General features: G+C 34.7%; 1 protein-coding gene across 1 annotated transcript; it reads left to right on the top strand.

Annotated features, from left to right (window-relative positions):
* Window positions 1-210: 210 nt before the first annotated feature.
* On the top strand, window positions 211-8,095 carry LOC123549679 (uncharacterized). The gene is made up of 3 exons (XM_053546661.1): window positions 211-225; window positions 975-1,873; window positions 2,925-8,095. The coding sequence occupies exons 1-3, from the start codon at window positions 211-213 to the stop codon at window positions 3,856-3,858; spliced, it is 1,848 nt and encodes a 615-aa protein (XP_053402636.1). The 3' UTR covers window positions 3,859-8,095.
* The last annotated feature ends 14,064 nt before the right edge of the window (window positions 8,096-22,159 follow it).

The following is a 22,159-nucleotide window of genomic DNA, read 5'->3' as shown; positions in this document are numbered from 1 at the left end:
GACTGGGCAGCTTTTAAAATTGGTTCCAAGTTATTGGGCAAAAGGGGAAAAAACAGAAACCCGAGAAATTGTCAACTACCCAGCCAATCGTTTTGCGGCCCCTTTTCCCCAAAAACAAAACATCCCTCCCAAAGCCGGATAGTTTAAATTGGTCGACGGAACAGGGGGGATAACAAAAAAAATTTTGTTTCGCAAAGATAAAAACATTCGATGACAAGGGTTAAGGTACATTAAAAAAGTTATCTATATTTGTTTTGCATTTACTTTGAAAAAATTTTAGGGGAGTTTTAAATTGTAAAAATTTTTTGGGGAAAAATTACAAAATCCTTTATGAAAAAATTTTAAATACTTTTACTGTATTTGCCTTTTTTTAAAACATATTTTTTATTTTCCCTATTTCGAAAGCGGGGGTTTTTCCCTCGGGCCGTCAATTATACTTTTTAAATTTTCTCGCTGATGAACTAAACTCTTTTTGCACTTTTTAAACATTACGCCCCTTTTTCTTCTCACAAAGAATAGAGGTGGGGGGGGGTAATGATTTCAGGACAAAAAGTCGTTTTTCAAATAAATCACGGAGAACATACACCCCGGGGAGGATGAACTCCGGCCCCGCGATCGCCCACCTACCTGAGCTAAGGGGCGGGTACTTTGTTTTTGGGTAAAAACTTTATTTAGTAAATACTAATGGGAATGAAAAGAAACCTTCACCCCAAATGTCCCTTTTCCCTAACGGGTTGCAAAGTAACCCGGTTCCATAAAAATGTTTTTAATTTTTCAAAATTATGCCGTTTTTTGGGTTTTTATATTCATTCGGGTTTACAAGGAGGGGGGAAAAAGCGGCCCTTTCTGTCCTCTGACAACTCTTGGGTTTTTTTTTCCCGTTTTTTCTTGGTGCAAAAGGGCACAGGTGCACTAAAAAGAGCTCTTTTGTTTTTTTAAAAATGATTTTAAAATTTTTTTCCTTTGTTTTGTAGGCAGTCCTAGAAGCGTTGAAATATTTTGCATCCAAGGAAGAGAGTTCTAGAACATGTGTGATTGTTTCTCCGTTGATAGTGTGCGAAACAAGTATACAGAGTCGAGGAAATGTAACCGAACATGATCGGTTTTGCTCCAACATCATATCAACAGCACTAAAGTCATTTAATATGGACATAGATGCTGACAATGTCATCGTGAATCCCAAAGAGAACATTCTCGGCAAAACAATATCCAACAATCTTGAAAAAAGAGTCATGCAGTGTTTTCTCAATGTGAGCACCCAATTACAGGATTTCATCGGTGATAGACGTGTTGCCGCAGACGCGATAGATATTTTAGAATCGGAGCAACTAATAACTTCAATACAGGGATTTCTGAAAAATGGATTAGGATTTGTAGATATGCTAGTTTCCAGAAAAGATGAACCTTTCATAAACACTGTGCTAGGCAGTTTAGTTCAAGTTATTCGATGTGCTGTTATGACACCACTGTCTGCCAAATACAGTTTATCCGAAGATACATGCAATCGCTTTGCTCATGAGATCAACCTTGAAAGCAGCCTGATCCAAAGCGTCTCAAAAAACACACGCTACCATCTGTCGAAGCTTCAAAAGCCTTGTGAAGAAATGTTAAAAGCCACAGAATCAGGTAACAAGTCGCACCACTTTCCTGGCAGAAATTTCGTATTTATTGCATATCCATTGCGTGAAGATATCAAAACAGCCCTCGAGAAGTTTGAAGAAAGGCTAAATGGCATGAGGCGTGCTGCATCTACGATGAGGAAGATGTTGTACGAGATCAGCGGATATCTCTATCGCTCTGTCATTAATCAAGAGGCCGATATGAAAAGTATTCCAAGAGCGATACCAGAAAAACTAAGGGAAGAAATAATGGCGTATGTAAATTGCTTCTTTCTTAAATTGTTTCAGTTGTCATGACAGACAGTCAAACTAAATAATTTAGAGTGAAAAGGTTCAAAAATAGTCTATGTAAAAGCGTTGTATTCATCACTTTGTTCTTGAATATTTCAACAACGGAACTCGATTTTACAAAATGTACCAAGACCGATTGAATCTAACTCACTTACAATTCACATAAAATATATATAATTTTTAGTGTCTTTTTTGGTTAGCTCTAGTTGCTCTATCACCTTGTTCAAAAGACTCTGAGTGATACAGTTTATAGATTTATACTTAATACTACTGAACAATGGTTAAATTTGTTAGTATTGTAGTTAATGATATAGCCAAGTTTACAGAAATAGTAAGTGAGCTGATCAAACTTCTATATAATTAATTATGGGCAATGAATAAAGTTTATTATGTTGTTCAATTACGCAGCTTTTAATAAAGAAACTAGTTCACTTTCAAACTTGATTGTTTGAAATTTAATTTCTGCACTTTTGGTAATATCCTTAGCAACGTTGTCAATCTAATGCTCGGAATCCGCAAAAAATGTACCCTTAAAATTGTTCTAATGGCGATCCTTTCCCATGTTTGTAATTTACATATATAATTAAGATGTACTTGTTGTCGTATTTTAAGCAGTCTGTTTGCTACATTTTTCCACTACAATTCCTTTTTGTTACGGACTAGTTTGCGATGCATGGCTGTCTGGCTTTTTTGTTCATTGTGCTTCCGGAAAATCTACTCTAAACTTATATTTTTGGTGAAATGCTAGATCGTTCTCTAAGCAGGAGCAAATTTGATGATGCATTATGACTTAGAAAAACGATTTAGAGCATTTTGTTAAAACTGGGTTGTTATATTAAAGCAGAGTTGAAATCGTCATTCCACATTTGTTGAATTTTCATTAAAGTAAGAATTTCAAAACGGTTGAAGGAAGTGAAATTTAGTATTGTTTTAGTATTTATTATTACGACAGATAAATATATTTCTTTAACAGTACGCTACAATTGACTTTATGTATTCTCTCGTTTTGAACAGAGTTGATGGTGTATATGGCATGGGGACAATCTATGGGCGAATAGAGGTTCATCTAAAGAAAATGGAAATTGAGAAGAAAGCAGTAGTTCAGAGAAAGGTTTGTGAACTTATTGATCAGTTCAAATTAACCCAGCCGTACCGAGTGGTCAGTATTTTGCAAGAGCCAAAGAAGTTTTGTTTCGAGACCGGCCGTCATATTGAATGTCCATGCCCGCAAATAGGTGGGGCAGTTCTGTCGTCGGGTACTTTGGGTGGTTTCGTCTATGATAAAGATGGTAATCTATACGGTCTGACTTGTGCTCATGTTGTCCATGGAGAGCACAACGCGCAACATGATGTCCTTATTGCAAGTGAAACACAAGGAAGGCGTTTATTTGCGAGAAGTCTGCCTGAAATGACCATTTCTGCAAATGCTGACAACCGTTCTTTGATTGACATCGCTGCAGTAAAAGTAAAACAGGAAATTCAAGCGCAGTGTACTGTTGACCTTAAAGACGATGATGGAAATAAAAAGCCATCAGAGCTATACACAAACGCACCGAATGAAATTGTTTACGAGAATGTTTACAAATACGGGGCTGGTTCAAATCTTACAAGAGGCATCATAAGCTCCACCGACTACACCGTGTATTCTGGTGCAGCCGAGAGCGATCACCTTGTCCTGATAGAGTGTCCGCCCGGAAGCGATGACGGTCCATATGCTAAAGAAGGGGATAGTGGCTCGATTACCTGCATGACCTGCCTGACTGATATAGATAATCATGTTGTCAAAATAAAAGCAGTCTCAATGTTATGCCTAGGACAATTTGTTTTGGAAGACGAGGAAGAGATATGTATGTCATTTCTGTTGAATAAAGGAATAGAGAAATTGAAAGAGTCAACTGGTGTAGATCTGCTACTACCAGCAGCTTATATGGGGCTAGTTACCAAATGATTTTTTATGCCCCCGAAGGGAGGCATATAGTTTTTGAACCGTCTGTCAGTCTGTCGGTCTGTCTGTCCGCAATTTTCGTGTCCGGTCCATATCTTTGTCATCGATGGATGGATTTTCAAATAACTTGGCATGAATGTGTACCACAGTAAGACGACGTGTCGCGCGCAAGACCCAGGTCCGTAGCTCAAAGGCCAATGTCACACTTAGACGTTAAAGGTCATTTTTCATGATACTGCATTCGTGTCCGGTCCATATCTTTGTCATCGATGGATGGATTTTCAAATAACTTGGCATGAATGTGTACCACAGTAAGACGACGTGTCGCGCGCAAGACCCAGGTCCGTAGCTCAAAGGTCAAGGTCACACTTAGACGTTAAAGGTCATTTTTCATGATAGTGCATTCGTGTCCGGTCCATATCTTTGTCATCCATGGATGGATTTTCAAATAACTTGGCATGAATGTGTACCACAGTAAGACGACGTGTCGCGCGCAAGACCCAGGTTCGTAGCTTAAAGGTCAAGGTCACACTTAGACGTTAAAGGTCATATTTCATGATAGTGCATTGATGGGCGTGTCCGGTCCATATCTTTGTCATTCATGCATGGATTTTAAAATTATTGGGCATGAATATGTACCACAGTAAGACAACGTGTCGCGCGCAAGACCCAGGTCCGTAGGTCAAAGGTCCTAAACTCTAACATCGGCCATAACTATTCATTCAAAGTGCCATCGGGGGCATGTGTTATCCTATGGAGACAGCTCTTGTTTTTGCATAAAATGCACTTTAAAATCAAGACTTTTTTCTGGTAACATTTTAGCTCACCTGAAATTGTTAAAGGTGACCATTTTCCTTTGTAACTACAGGTGAAAAATTACACCAACTGTGGTCTACATTTGTTCAAGTGGTTCAACATAATGCCTTCAAGGTACCACAAGAGCTAACAACACAAAAATCTTCAAATAACTTCTTCTAGTGAATAACACGATGGATCCTTACCAAACTGGTCTGTGGCATCCTTGAACAAGCCTTTTTCAAGTTTATTCAAATTGTTACGTTTGAGTCCTTTATGGGTCCACATGAACTTTAATACAAAACTCTTGAGATACCTTCTTCTTACGAAATACTAGAAAGACTTTCACTTCACCTGACCTGTAGCATCCTTGTAAAATTTGTTTTACCTTTTGATGTTTTTTTTTTTTAAAAAAAAAAAGACCAGAACGATTGCCTCGTTGTATGGGTATCCCAGACTTACAGTAGAAAACATAGTTCAAATGGTTCTACTTGATCCCTTGAAGAGGCTGTCAGAGCTAAAAAAAAAATAGAAGAAAAGACCTTTAAACAACATCTCATGAACCCCTTTAAGGACCTTCATCAAACAAGGTATGTTGCATCCTTATATGGATCCCTCTCTAATTTGTCAAATGGTTCAGCTTGACCGTTTTTAGGTGCCGTCAAACCTTACAATAAAAAGAAAAAAACCTTCAAACAACTTTGTCTTAAGAACCGCTTGATGGATTTTCACAACACGTGGCCTGTAACATCCTTGTATGTTTCAAGTTTGGTTAAACGTTTTTTATTGAGCACACATCTAACATTTGCAATACGGCGTCCTGCATTTTTCTCCCTAATTATATAACCCTTTGCTATTTGTGTGAGTAGTCCATAGACACGACACTTTAGAAAACTTTTTTTATTTTGTTAACCAATCAGTTTCTTTCACTTTAAAGTAAGCGCTTGGCTGGCTGAAACATAAAATTAAACAGGTTTAAGCTTTCAGCATGTCTTACAGGACCAAAGTCACGCATGTTAAATTTTGCAGATGTGACAGCATAAATATGTTCGCCCTAGATATGGTTCGATACAGTTACAATGCCTTTTCTTTCCTTTGCGAATTTTTATAGCTGTAAAAAACATATATTTTTGTTCAAAAGTTCAAAAGTACAGTCAAGATTATTTCTTACTTACATCTTTAGCTTTTATTCATAACAACATCGATTTAGCTGTAGATTTCAATTTGCAGCTGTGAAATGACTGTAAATCGGCTCGAATTATACAAAGGAGATAAACAAATAACAAAAATGATCTAGTAAGTAAATAACAATATTTGATATGTTAACAGTATTTCAGTTGCAAAATTAAGAGTATGATACAAAGTAGAAACTAAGTATCACATCTTGTTTATAAATCTTCTTTTGTCATGAAAACATATTACAATCTTATAATTATTGTCACCCAAGGTGACATAATAGGTGGGGGAGACGTATTGTTTTTGCCTTCGCCGTCTGTCCGTCCGTCCGTCCGAATTTAAGCTTGTCCGACTTTCACAGGTCAAACTGCTGGCCGGATTTCGACGAAACTTCACAGGAGTGATCATAACCAAGCCTAGTTGTGCATGTCGCCGAAACGATCTGCTTCGCTGCACAAAATGGCCACCAGAGCTAAAGATAGAAACATTTTGTCCAGCTTTCACAGGTTAAATTGCTGGCTTGATTTCGATGTACATGTCGTAAAGTCTTCGAGTGCACTGGAATTTTGAAAAGTTTGGCAATTTTATATGTGTTTATCAATGTACATCAAATATATACACACATTTTTGCAAGAAAATGAAATATTTGCCAAGAAGTGATATTGCATGTTTACTTTTTTAAGTGTACATATCGGTTCAGAATTCCATATTTGGGCAATTTGACTATATATGTCTCAAAAGTTTCAATTTTACGTACTCTTATTGGAGTAAATATTAAATGAAAATAAGGAAATGAAATGCAGCGAAGTAACATGCATGTGTAATATATTGACTCTACACTTCCTTGAAATTCTGAGTTACTTATTCTGTATTTTTTCTCACACTTGTGTATCAATGAGTTTTGCGAAAGTCTCGGTTTTAGTGTTCTCAGGCCTTAATAGAAAGTGATGCTGCAATAATAAAAACAATACAATTACTTTACACGATAAGTTTTAGTACAATTAATGTTTTATTATAAGACTGCGTGAGTATATCCACTTCACTGAATGATACATTGATGGCAAAAATGATATGCAGCATGTCCGGTTAAAAATCTTCATTTTGAGTGTAACTGCCTTTGGGGCCTCATGAATCATATATGAAAATTCAAAGAAAATGGAATATGTCTTAGTTTTTATATGCACTGGATACTATAGAGGATAAACATTCATTTCTTAATTACATGTACATGTTAATGCGAATGTACCGTAAATTTTAACATAGTGGATACGTCAGATCAACATGTAAATGCCGTCTGGCGGAGAACCCCCATTTTAGGGCCTCTTAGTCTTTAATTTTACTTGAAAATTACATTTATACCTTAAATTAAATTATATAGTTGAATCTTCCCACTCAGTTATATTTTAGTCAGATTTTCCTTAAATGGCTGTATTTTAGCCATATTCTAATAGCTCTAAATGGGTAGTGTATTATAATATATTAAAGATAATAGAAATGTTTGAAAGTTCTGAGAAACCTGTTCATCTATTTGTCAGCAACATTCCATTTCAGGTTAAGCATTTGTTTCAATTCAGTGTCAATATTACATAATTTTGATGCGAAACATTATAGGATAATTTGTTTGCATTTTAATATCAATACATTTCTTTAAAAGCAGTTTCAAATGTTTCAACATACGTTAACAGTTATGCCTGACATATTGTTTGATTATAAGTGTCATAACTATGGTAACAAATCTGTGAAAAGATCCTTTTGAAGCATATAACGCAACCAATTAACATTATATCAGACTCGGTTGAACTGAGTCTGTTCATGAGTGGTAATAAAGCAACACCTCTCTCGCTTGAACGGAATTCTATTATAGAAAAAAAATGAATGTTCTCCATGTCCCAAAAGACCAGAAAATAAATCAACACGGACTTCAAAGCCTAACATCGTTTGCGTCAAGCACAGTATGACATTTGCTGCTACTACATGTATAATGATTTTAAACAAGTTTCTATCAGTCTTAGGCATTATGTTTACATATTAATTTTTTCTTTGATTTTCTTTTTCATTTTTCTAAACAGGCGAATATATGTCATAATATAGATCATTTGACATTAAAGAAGTACATGTATATATAAATACTATATATAGCTATATTGTCAGGATATTTACTGTTTATTCACTATTTCAGTTTCGGTTTTGTTAAATTATTACTCAAATGTATGTTGAAATAAAGTTCATGTATACATGGAATGAGTGGAATAAAGGTTTGTGACAATAATTATGTTTTGACTTGCCTACTGCTTTATATACGCCTAATTACAGAAGTTGCTGAAGCTGCAGCAAAACAAAGCAGTGTGCGTAGTACTGATAGAGCAGGAGATGATATAACGATACTGGTGTCTTTGTTGTAGACTCAAGGCAAACAGACAGTCTAATGGGGTTTCATGAATGTTGGAGAAACAACATTACCTTTGTACTGTGAGCAGGATTTTTATTTTTGTATTTTGTGACCTAATTATTGACTGATCATGACCCATACGCAAAATTGAGCTCTAAGTTTCGGTATATGGAATGAAATGTATTGCATACACAATGTTGTGCTTATATTCAGACTTACGTTGTTGTTCATCCGAAATGAGTTTAAAACTGTCTCGGATGTTATCAAGACCATTATTCTGATAAATGTTTAACCAGGAATAACTGTGTTGGTTTATGAATTTTCAACATCATAACCAGGAATATAGGCTCTGTATGATACTTTCAAGTTAAGGAGGTAGGTTACCTTTATATTTGTATGTGCGCATGTCCAACCGGAAGCTAACGTGACGATTTACGACGACGTTTACGACAAACTAAATGTGTTTGTTTATTCATTCTTCTGAAAACAAATCATAGACCTGTCTTCGATCTGACGCTTTATGGTTTAATAATGCAGAAATAATGAATAAATTGCCGCAGAAACGCTTCAAAACAATGTTGCCTTAAAATGACGTCATTGACGTCATGACGTTACGTGTCAGTTACCGCGCAAAATTAATAGCTTTTATCTTGAAAGTACGTAATTCTGTGCATTTTCTTTATTCAAACTATTTTCAAATAACCATTATTTGCTGAAATATTTTTTATGAATATTTTGCTCTGAATAATAATCAATATTTTGCTTCTTTTATGTAGTTATATTGAAATGTTATGCGGAATGTAAGAAAATGGATGATGGTAACCAATGTTATTTGGAATATAGTTGGGTGAGAGGTTACTTGTTACGGCCATTTTCAAATAAAAAATCTAGCAGTTTGATTTGTAATACCTATTTTACAGGTTCCGTTGATAATTTGTTACTTATATACTAAAACTAAGATCTAAAATTGTTCAAATTTCAGTAGAAAATTGTGGTTTCTTGAATTGAATTGATGTTACCATGGAAACGAAGCCCGTGACCTATGTATCTAAATGTAAAATTCAAAAGCGTTGACACTAGTCTATTTAAGAAACACAGCTTCGGCTTTTTATTTTCATTTCAACAATATCCATGAGAATAATAGTAGCATGCTGAACGATTTTTCCATGAAAAATGCCAGACGAGAGGTACTGATGTAAGTATTCTAAGCTTAGAAATTTGTTTGAATAAATGCAGATAACACGAAAATATAACTTACGTTAGAAATAATATGTTTTAAAGCTACATCAACTAGAAAGATAATCTTATTCAATATTATTTTATAAGAAATTACGACAAAAAGCAAGATATAAGCCATTTTAAACATCTCTGTTGCCATGGTTACTTTAAACTTTAAGAAAAATAGGGTACCATGTATAGTGCTTGGTATTTTGCTAATAATATTACCCAAATATTCCATGTTGGTTATTAACAGAATGGCACTGAAGCCGTCGAAAACCCCTATTTTTATACATAGTTGTTTAAAAATGAGAGAAAATGCGTTACCATGGAAACACGAGCCCCGCGACATATACATTTTAAGCTTATATTAGAAAGCTAACACGCATACTAGTAAAATTATAGATTATGCTGACTTCTACGGATATCAGTGAAACTAAAATACACTGAAAAGTGTTAAATATCCGTATTTTCCTTCTTCTTTCAATATAAAATACCTTTGGAGGGTCATGTTCTTCAAACCTGGGTAAAAAATGAATTTGAAGGGACAGAGACAAACGAAACTGAGATTTTAGCACTTAAAACTTCATATTACACGAAATACAAAAAGATGCTGCGGTTCAACTAATTTGAATTTACCCTTGTAACAAGGTAACCTACCTCCTTAAATGATAAGGAATGACCAAGATGTAGAATGAATGAAACACAACAAGCATCATTTTGTCCCGGATAGGGGCGTGAATCTCACAGTTTAAAAGGAACAAGCCAATTATAACCAAAGTATGATATGTTGACGACTACGTTGTTGTTTTTACTTTGAGAGTATCGTTGTTGTTATTTTCTCTACCTCCTCCTCAGGAGGAACAGCTTTTGAATAAGCAGCAATGAATATTGACTAAACTGCTAAACAGTTCACTACTATAAACACCTTTACCACTATGTACAGTCATATACTGATCAACTGGTAACAGTCAATGTTGTGCAATCAGCGATCTCTCAAGAAAGACCATTGTCCTGATGCCTGTAAGAAACTTCATTTTGATAATAGAGCAAGGATACATTAAAATACAAGTCACCTTGGTTCAAAGGCAAGTTTTTGCCTTATTGTTAGGTGACATTTGTAAAAGCTTGTCTATAATTATGCATATGAAATATTAAACACATAAATACTTAAGTGAAAAATCAAAGTATAAAACTAAAAATATAAGACAATGTTTATGGATGTTTGTTCCAGGCGTACGTGCTGTGTAATGAGTTTGGTTGTTATACGTGTAGTGTTAATTTCCAAATGAGGAATGGTCATAGCCATGCCTACATTAAATTGACAGAGCCTTGTACCTTTAAGGAGATGCAGAGTGAGTTACAAACTTAATACATAGAAACAACAGTCCTTAACAAATGCACAACAATCCTTAACGAATACTTATACAGAAGTAATAGTATAAAACTTACTTATATACATACATGTACCAATAAAAGTTGCACAATAAAGTATGTTTAAAAATTAGCATAAATTACCTCTTAGACTACCAGGCAGTATCCGGAATTTCCATTGGAATAAAAGGCCTATACCCACTATCATATGAAATAAACGTGGCAAATAATGCCTATAATATAATAAATCAATTTTTAAAATGAAATAAAACAATAAAACATAAAATTATTACACACGAAAAAGGTAACCTTCTTTCTGCAGCTGGCACATTCATCAAACTGAAAACGAAAGGAATTTTCCACGTGATGTCCGAACAAATTGCTTTATTTTCTGCTCTTTGATTTCTTTGCTGCTTCTTTTTTGTAGTGAAACTTATTTTTCGGTTGTGCTGTTAAATCTGGTGTCATTATTATAGGCCAGATCAGATATTAAAAATAAAATTTAAAATTTTGCAAATCGAAAGAAATAATTCGTCATTTACGACATACACTGCACTACACTCACATAAAGCCATCACAAATACCGTGTGTACCTAAGTGTGTAACAAACTCAGAGGGTTCATATAACATCTTATATGTAACTATGTTTAAACTTTAAATACATGTACTTAAAATCAACAAGTAAAAATCAAGAGAATTGTAATTTGTAGCGATTTAAGCTCTAAGCCTTATGGTTTGTAGAAAAAGTCAAATTTTGACCCTGGGCCCATGATTTGAAAGAGTAAGGTCAATGTCCTTTTAGAAATTGTTGATGGAGACACGACTTAATATGGACATCAAACGGTCACAATAGCTCATCTTATCACTATGTGACAGGTATTAAAAATGTAAGCAAAAGTGAAGGGTAAGACGAAACAGAAGTGTGAAAGCAACTTATTTTGTAACAAGGGTGCTATAGTCACAAAATACGCCCGTCAAGAGTTTATTAAAAGAAAGGTTTCTGTTGAAGGATTGGTTATATGATTATATAAGGCAAACTGCAAGCCCACACAAAAATCCTACCAGGCAGAGATAGGTCAAAATACACCTCAAAATTAGATGTAACATGCATTTTGTACTACAGAAAAGTGGTCTCGATTAAGTAATGAAAAAGTTATAATATAAGCTATTTGTAGTAACAACAAAGGGAAGTAGTTCTATAGAAGGGACCTGCGCATTACACTTCGTCTCATGATGGTGTACAATTGTGCCAAGTGACATCAAAATCCCTCCATGCATGAAGAAGAAATTCATCGGACAAAGTCATTCTTGTATCTGACCTTTGGTCTCTAAGAGTGACCTTGACCTTAGACCTAGGGATCTGGTTCTTGCGCATGACACTCCGTCTCGTGATGGTGAACATTTGTGTCAAGTTATATCAAATTGCCTCCATGCATGAAGAAGACATGCTCCTGACAAAGTTGTCATTCTTGTATCCTTTGACCTCTAAGTGTGACCTTGACCTTAGACCAAGGGACCTGGTTCTTGCGCGTGACACTCCGTCTCATGGTGGTGAACATTTGTGCCAAGTTTCATCAAAATCCCTCCATGCATGAAGATGCTCCGGACAAAATCATTCTTGAATCTGACCTTTGACCTCTAAATGTGACCTTGAGATTAGACCTAGGGACCTGGTTCTTGCACATGACACTCCGTCTCATGATTGTGAACAACTGTGCCAAGTTTTATCAAAATCCCTGCATGCATGAAGAAGATATGCTCCGGACAAAGTCTGTGGACGCCGCATTTTTTTATGATGACTCACTCATATAATACTTCATACTTTGAACTTTTGTGTCAATGTATTAATGGGGACCAGAAACCATGGATACAAATTAATTTCATGGAAGACAAAAATAATGGTATTGTTATTAACTTGATAGAAATTAATTACACAGCTATGAAGTCCGTGACAATTATTAGTCCCCCACAAGTATTTATGACTTAGCTATTTTTTTTCTGCATAAGCAACTGGATCCTTCTGCTCTGTCAGTATTAATTCATATCAGTCAATCTATTTCTATGCGATATCTTGTCTGGGATAAAAACTGTAAATTTAGTAGGAAACTGAAATGTTTATTTATATGAATAAATACTAATTCTGCTTAAAAATGTAAAACTGCATATTTAAGTCAGGCTAGAGAACCGCTTTGCTGTTTATGTACATATAAAGATTTGTCAATGTGCAAAGGGCTTCTTGCTAAGACTTGAACCTAGAATTCTTACAAGAGTAAGTGTGTTTCTTTACACTACAAGAAGTGATCCCATAGCAACAGTGACATGTATTTAAATACAAAATATTACATATTATGTATGTAATCCTTCAGAAACAAATACATTTTCTATATATCAATATTAAAACAATTAAAGACTAAATTGTTTAGGCCTACATCTTGTGTAAATATACTGATAAAGCAAAGTAGCATGTAAATGATAAAATGCATAAAAAGATAAGGTAATTCCAAAAACCCTCAGCAATATGATGAGTACCCACTATTTATAAACATTAGCTAGATCTAATACATGTATACTTTTAGGTCAAATATTGTTATTATTTGCCGGCTTCGGATTGGTTGAAAAATGTGTAGGAAACCAGTAGCATTCAATGAGACTCCAGCTGACTGGTTAAAAATGTGTTGCTTTGAATCATGAAAATATCCTTAAAATCTGGAAATGTAATGTTTTTCTGTGCATTTTGAAGTATTTTATAGCTGACTGGCTATATATTTAACTCTGAAATTAGCAATTTAGTGAAGTAATTACTTGCTGGAATTCACCACTAAATTCCATGCACAGTTGAGGGTGGTTGTCTTTGAATGGAAATAGAAAAAAATGGATCCTGCATGCCCATGTAAAAATGTTATTTTTTGGTGTCTGGAAGGCTATTTGACAGGGTAAATGGCACCTCATGTGTCAACAAAAGTTTTGAGGGGGTCCTACAGAGTCATTTCTTACAATGTAAGCCTATGGAAAAATTAATAGCAGGTCTGACCTGACTACAAGTTATACCTCCTTGTCCAAATTTATCAAAAATGAATACAGAAGTAACGTTAGCGTTACGTCCACTTTAATGTCACTGTACTTTATTGTAGTATACATGTATATCACTTTTCTGACAATTAACTGCAGAAATTTAGTAAGCTGTAATAGATACCTCAGGATTTCATTACTTGTCGTTTGTGTGCAAATACACATATGCACATTAGGTATGTAAGAAAGTGCAGGCATCTGATACTAAACATGCAAAGCTACTGCTGTCCCCCATAGGGCATCAAATGTCAAAAAATCATATATGAGAGAAATGTGAAACCGGGTCCCCTTGCGGACTGCACTACTCTGCTGTATGGTGGCTAATTTCTGCCATTCGCGTTTTCGAAACACGATCCGCAGAGCGAAAACACAAGTATAAACAAGTTGAAATGGTGCGGTTGAAAAACTCACTATTTAGAGGGAGCGTGGAGTGAAAACACGATAATAAACCATGTCGCGGGACGAGATTTAGTAACTGGTATGCCGGTGGCGCGGGGCTAAAACAGAATTATTATCGCTGCTTAAACATCATGTTTCCACCCACCCCCGAAATTTCAGTTACTAGATCTCGCCCCACGACCCAGCTAGTTATTATATCTTTGCTCCGCGCACTGCTAGGTAGTCCCCATAATTTAACTTGTTAATTCTGTTTTGTTTTGTTTTTTTTTTTTTCTGTTTCTTTTTCTTTCTTTTTTTTTTTTTTTTTTTTTCGCTCGGCGGGTCTCGGGGCGAAAACTCGCTATTTAGTGGGGCACATACAAAGCGAAAACAATAACTCCTGTCAGAGTTAACTGGACTGCTTTTACATATCAATGATCATCTCCATCTCCACTTAAGCCGTGACTCGGAATCATCATAAATTAAATATTCACATACCCAGCTAGGATATTGATGCAAGTAATATTGCAGACTTTTCCAGCATAATTTCTACAAAAGTTTGATTCACTATGGGTCATTCGGGATTAGCCATATTTGTTTTAATTTCTTTATTTTCTAAAATTCTTTTTTTAATTTCTTAAATGTTATATTAGTACATGTCTTCATAAGAAAAATGAGTTATTTTTACCTCACAATAACGAAATAATCATCATTTATAAATTATTCTTTTATTAACGAAAAAACAGGATTTATGTATCAGCCGCGTTTAATTTTACGATATGATTTTGCTTCCGCGCAGAATAGGACGAAATCAACACTCGCATAGGTTTTTCTTTTCAAAACCATGCTAAATATAAATATTTGTTCTTGAAACTTAATGTGGACACGTAGAAATATATTCCTAATAAATGCTCAAAAGGATTTTTAAAAATATTCATTACTTTAGATTATATGTCTTGATTTTGCCTAACACTTGAGATTTCTGCGCATACAGAATCAGGCGAATTCAAGACCCGCATACGCTTTCTTTTCAAAACCACACTAAATATTCTTTAAACTTAAAATGGACACGTAGAAATATATTCCTAATAAAAGCTCAAAAGGATTTTTTTTTAAATATTCATTCCTTAAAACTTTGAAATTTGATTTTGCCTCTCAGTTGAGATTTCAGCTCATATAAAATCGGGCGAAATCAACATCCGTATAAGTGTTTCGTTTATTAATCATACTATAAATATAAATATTTTTTCCTGAAAGTTGACATGCACACGTAAAATTATATTCTTGATAAAAGCTTTGAAGGATTTTCAAAAAAAATAATTTAAATTTTAGGTCTTGATTTTACCTGTCACTTGAGACCAGTATACGTTTTTTGCTTCAAAACCACCCTGAATATAAATATTTTTTCTTGAAAAGTGACATGCACACTTAGATATATATTTTTAATAAAAGCTTAAAAGAATTTTAAAAGATATTCATTAGTTTAAATTTTATGTCTAGATTTCGCTAATTTGATTAGATTTCGCGAAATCTACTAGATTTCACTATTGACCATATGGTCAGACACTGCTATTAATTTTTCCATAGGCTTACATTGTAAGAAATGACTCTGTAGGACCCCCTCAAAACTTTTGTTGACACATGAGGTGCCATTTAACCTGTCAAATAGCCTTGCAGACACCAAAAAATAACATTTTACATGGGCATGCAGGATCCATTTTTTTTCTATTTCCATTCAAAGACAACCACCCTCAACTGTGCATGGAATTTAGAGGTGAATTCCAACAAGTACGTACTTCACTAAATTGCTACTTTCAGTGTTAAATGTATAGCCAGCAGCTATAAAATACTTCAAAATGCACAGAAAACATTACATTTCCAGATTTTAAGGATATTTTCATGATTCAAAGCAACACATTTTTAACCAATCAGCTGAAGTCTCATTGAATGCTACGGGTTGCCCTACACATTTTTCAACCAATCCGAAGCCGGCAAATAATAACAACATTTGACCATATCAACATTATAGGATAAATCCCGTCTTCCGGTATTTCAGTAAATAGGGTTAGAGGGGCTGGCGAGATTAACCGATATAAAGACCGTGTACAATATTAGCAATTATTACATACTCGTTTCTATTCCCCGTTAAGTTACACTGGTACCGGAAACGTCAATATTTTTCCATACACTGACGCCTGAATTTCATATCGGGTGCGTGACGTAATTTAGTGTGTGTTGTTGCACTATTTTTTCTATTTAGTTCAGTATTGTCAATCCTATTCAGGATATTGAACATATATATGATATTTACATAATATTTAAACGTGTAGATGCGTATGTAATAAAAAGGTTATTATCTTTGCATCGGGAAATATGCACTTGTTCTTCAGCGGAAGAATATTGCGCTCCTAAAGTCGCGCAATATTTCCGCTGAAGAACTCGTGCATATTTCCCGATACAAAGCTAATAACCTATAATTATTTTTGCCAGAAGATAAGGATTTAGGAAAGTTCTTACCTTCATACAGTGAAAATACTATTTTACGACCTTGGCAACAAAATCTTTGCAAAAATAATTTGTTAACCTTGAAAAATGCGAATATTTTTACACAATCGGTATCGAGCCACGGAAGCGGCAGTGTAGAATAAAAGATAAAATTTCAAAAATGAAGTAAACTTTGGAGGATATTTTTGCTACATTTTAATTACAAGTAATACAATAATATTTGATGATAATCTGCAATACTTTTTATTCATTTTCTTTGTTAAAACCTTGAAAAAAGGATAATCTTAAACACTACGGCTATATAGCGTAATGGCCAATACCCCACTCACCGTAAAACAGGGAACGGGCGTTTATTGGTGGATAATACCGGAAAACGGGATTTATCCTAAATTGTCGATATCGAGAATTCAGTCAGTCATACCGTTGATCTATTTTTTTTATTATTTTTTTTTTTTTTTTTGGATTTAACGTCGCACCGACACATGATAGGTCATATGGCGACTTTCCAGCTTTAATGGTGGAGGAAGACCCCAGGTGCCCCTCCGTGCATTATTTCATCACGAGCGGGTACCTGGGTAGAACCACCGACCTTCGTAAGCCAGCTGGATGACTTCCTCACATGAAGAATTCAACGCCCCGAGTGAGGCTCGAACCCACATCGATGAGCGGCAAGTGATTTGAAGTCAGCAACCTTAACCACTCGGCCACGGAGGCCCCCCGTTGATCTATATATTCATATTTTCTAAAATATGCAAAATGGAGGAAATATAAAATAAAAACATACAACTATTTCTGAAGGATCGAAATGTCTTTGGGGTCGAATTGTCCAAAAAAAATAAATTTTGGGGTTGAAAATGTCTTGGGGTCGAAACGTCCCAGATTCACAACTGCACAATACTGACATGTAAGGCAAAACGCAAAAAGCAAGTAGTAAAACGCAAAATGCAAAAAACCAAATACTGTAGCAAAACGCAAAAAGCAAACAGCATGGGTACAACAGCATGTCGCATCGGGATTCCATGATTGCATGGGAAACACTAAAATACTTACGAATTACCATTGTGTGTTCGGCAATGAAGTCAGGTATTATTGCACAATAAATACATTTTAGGGCCATCGATGCTTCAAGAAGACTATTTACGTAAAAGTTCACTATTAAATACTTTTGTTGTGACTACACGTTAATAGTAACTAATTTATAGCCAAAAATTACAGGTTAACACGGGAAGTAACTATTCCGTGAATAATGCAGTATTTTGAAAGTTCGTACTATTATTAGACAATACCGTGTTGTTCCGAAGGATTTCTTTTGATCTTGGTTCCGACAAAGAAAAATTTACTTTAGCTAAAATAACTGCTCATTTTCAGTACTATTCTATGATACTAGAATGCAAGTTCAGTAAGTAGATGTAATAGAAAAAGTATTTCCAAAGAGAAAAGTTCTCACAACAACTTCAGTTAAAGTGGTAGGTACATAAATCGAAAGGATCAATTTCTCAATTTCTACAGCATTGTCAAACAAAATCCCCAACACAATAGGCCCGGCGCTAATGCGCCGTGCAATAAGCAATTTCTGTTGTTTATTCTAGTATACAGCTGTTGTATTTGTTGTTTTTAGGGGCTGTTTACGTATGTAAACAGAGATATTCTCGCACTCACGCGGTGTTTACATGTAATTCCTCTTATGAAAATATTTGATGACGTTGAAAATAATATATTTTCACAAGTTTTTTGCTGGAAAAAGATAACGCATGTTTATTTCCTATCATAACATTAGCATAATCCAAAAGTTATAACACGAAAAAAATATGCGTTATCCCTAAACACTGAACAGAAAAGTAACAATTATAGTTGAATTTCATTAATTTTATTTTGCTATTTTACATGTACGGTATAACTGTGTTTTTGTAGGAATACAGGAACTAAATATTAATATATGACCTTAGCTACTAACCTTACTTTAGCTGACCTGTTTCGCATTTGAGATTTGAAAATTATTATATTTTGAAACGTTTTCATGAAGATCAGAATGAAAAGAGTTTTCTATTATTATACCTAGTGAAGTTTCAAATTCTGTCTACATTTCTTAAAGCAAAACAGTCTGACTTGGCCTAGTGTCCTCATTTTTGGCGCCAAATAATTCAATATCGATATCAACTGAGATTTTATTATCTAAAAGGCATTAGGAATAACCAAATATGTATAGAGCGTTAAAAAGCCAAAGGATGATGACGACCGTCGGAGCACAAAAAGACGGACACAGCGCGATCATATGTGAGTTAGAACACCGAAAGACATGAAAACATAACTTAATGTTTAAGTGTTCGAAACTGTAACACACTCTGGGAAGATTCCTCATTTAAGATGCTAATCAACTGTCTATCTTCATATCGGTCTCTAGTATTTGGACTATAATTAAATATACCATATATTCTTCTCTTCCTCTTACCCTGACAAATCAAAATGCAGTTTTCATTATTTGTATACAAATTGTATCTCATTTCATCACATGCTTTATCTTTGTTTATAAAAGTACTTTACTTATTGTTAGTAATAGACCCTTCTAACTTAAACTGAAACATAAACGTAAACAGAAACTTACTTCGTAATTGCTTTGAAAATCGGGGACTTTCTCAACTGTATCTGGACTACGAAAAACAAAGTAACAATAACCACAACTACTTGCGAATTTATGCATAAGCTATTCATGGGCTGAGCACGAAACTAATGTAACTGTATATAAATAAAGAACAAGATACAATATTTTCGCGCTCAGGCCTCGCATTGCATTTTTTGGCGTCTCACCTAACAATATCAATATTCGATTTTAATGCATAAAATGGCTATTCTGCTTTTATTTCTTAATTTATCCTAAAGAAGTTCGACGGGATCATTTATCATTGAGTAATTATATTTTATTTTCGACTCTCTCTGGAGTCGCGTTTTTCTGACATAAGGAAAGCAAAAGGTAAAGATAGATTTCTCGGAAGCACTGAGCACAGCAAACACAGTCCTATGGCGAACAGAAACAGCAGTTGAAAGATATAGCAGAATTTTTGCTCATTACTTTGTGCTGGCAGGGTCATTTCAAACTTACATGACAAACAAAACGATCAGTATTAGTGACAATTTGAAATATGATATTTGAAAATTATAAGTATTCTTTTCTATCAATTTCTTTATTTTTAAACAGAATTAATATTTTGTTTAAACGTGTCAACAAATATTGCTGAAATCACATTTTTATAGAAATTGTGAATGATTTTAGCAGCGAGCACAGCCAAGGACGCTTTTTCACAGATTTTTTTTTTTGGGGGGGGGGGGGGGGGCGGGGGGGGGGGGGATTGGGAGGGAGGGTTAAAGGGGTAGGGGTAGGGAATAGAGGTGCGGGGTCACTTCGTTCGATTTGTACTTTTCCGCATTTCGATTCGCGCGTCTTACTTTTTTCTGGTTTTATGTGAGATTTACCCGAGTTCGTTTTATTTTACCTTTTTTTTGATGTTTGTAGTATCAATACCTCCCTGATTATGCATACCCTCACGTAAGGTAGCATAAAATGTTTACTTAGTCTTGCATTGTCAACAAGTAAAATATGACCATACAGTGTCTTGTTGTTGGGGCAACAGTATGCTTTAGACATATATCTAGAATCTGGTTGTGACCAAAAGCAGTGTACATATTGAAAATAAGAGATTTGTTTAAAACATCGGTTAAACATTAAAGGTTTCTCATACCCGTATGTTAAAAGTGTTTTATTTCCGCCAGATATGTTCTTCAATAGATAAACAAATTGCAAAATATTTCATGCAGGGACTCAGATTTTATGCAACTGTCGGTCAAAAATGAATGTTCTCCAATTTTGTTATATATCTGCACAGTTTGTCTAATTATGTGTGTTACAATGTTTACCATACAGCAAAGTTCAAAAGAAAAATTGCTGCACTATGTGATAATATCGGACATATTTCAAGTAAATTTTAGAAAATGTATGTACCTGTACATATAGTTATATTATGTCATTATGTATTCTGTTTGATAATTGATCTAATATTTTATTAATTTTATCTGATGTCTGATCTTTTGTTTAATACTTACTACATAGTTTATTAAAAATAATATTTATGCTCATTTATTTCATACATCTTTAAAATGTCTTAATTTTTAAACGTAATTTTTTATGTGTATGTAAAACGCTATTGAATATGTTTTACGTAAAAATAGGCGTTTAGTCAAATAAAACAGTTTCAGTTTCAGTTTCAGTTTTTGATAAATGTACATAAGTAGAACTGTTACCTAAAGCATGCTATGTTGTTCCGAAACATGGTTAGGCTTAAAAAGTTGTTACCTCTAATCCTAAGTATGTTCATTCCTGTTGTGTCGCAACATTTCAAGTAAGAAAATGGGACGTTGATAGAGGAATAAATGCGAATGGATACTTTCCTAATTTGTCAAAACTTTAACACTTCACAATTGACGTATACAGTCTACATTTAGTATATACCCTTAACAAAAATTGGTTGGGCCTTAGGTATGCACGGGCGCTGCGACGGTTTAGTAACCAAACGCAGTGCACAAGTAACCTACGTTACCTTTTTGCCACCGTGATGTGGCGGAGATACTGTCATTTCAAGTTAGAGATAAACTCTTAAGTGCCATTATTAGCCCAATAGCTGTAAAGAACCCGACACAAAGTGTCGACAAGTTTTTCTTATATGTAAACAAAGTGTTCAGAAGCTGACATTGACACTATCGCTATTAGTTTTTAGTTAGAATGTCTGTTAAACGTTTAAAGCTTTCTGGTCAATCTCCTAGCACCGGGTAGTAAATTTTGCGGCTTTGCAATCCGTGTCTTACCGAGTTCAGCATATTTCCGCCACATCACTTCTACAAAAAATTAAACTATGCCTGCACTTGTAGATTCCAATAATCTGAGGACTTAGTGCTTCTAAAGACGAGGAGAATGTTTTACCCTCGTGCAATTAAATGAATTTCATCACGGTATTATCAAGAAGGAAAGAACATTACCTGGCTGACCTACATTAATTTACACGAAAAAATGAAAATCATAAGGAGAATGCTTTGCAGAATCATGTCATGAAATAAGTTTCAATACATTGATTATAAAGCTCATCTATTGGCACATGAATGTGTTGAAAAAATCCCCAATTATTTCCGAAGTACGCATTCCGTTTACGAAGTGCGTTTAAGTTAGAAAGGTCTATTTATTAAACACTTGAATTGCGCTATGTAACTGATACGTCTGTTGTTACAATACTGTCTAATTGTGTTCCAAGATTTGACAACAAAAGAATTGGTATGTGAGTGATATCTATCTGCTTTGCTATTACTGAAATGTATTATGATTATACTTCCTTGTGTGTGCCGACGTAGGATCTAAAT

The sequence above is a fragment of the Mercenaria mercenaria genome, chromosome 6 (genome assembly GCF_021730395.1).
Source record: "Mercenaria mercenaria strain notata chromosome 6, MADL_Memer_1, whole genome shotgun sequence".
In the NCBI taxonomy this organism is placed as follows: Eukaryota; Metazoa; Mollusca; class Bivalvia; order Venerida; family Veneridae; genus Mercenaria; species Mercenaria mercenaria.
Note: the sequence above shows the minus strand (reverse complement) of the source record. Positions and strands in the feature narration are given on the sequence as shown.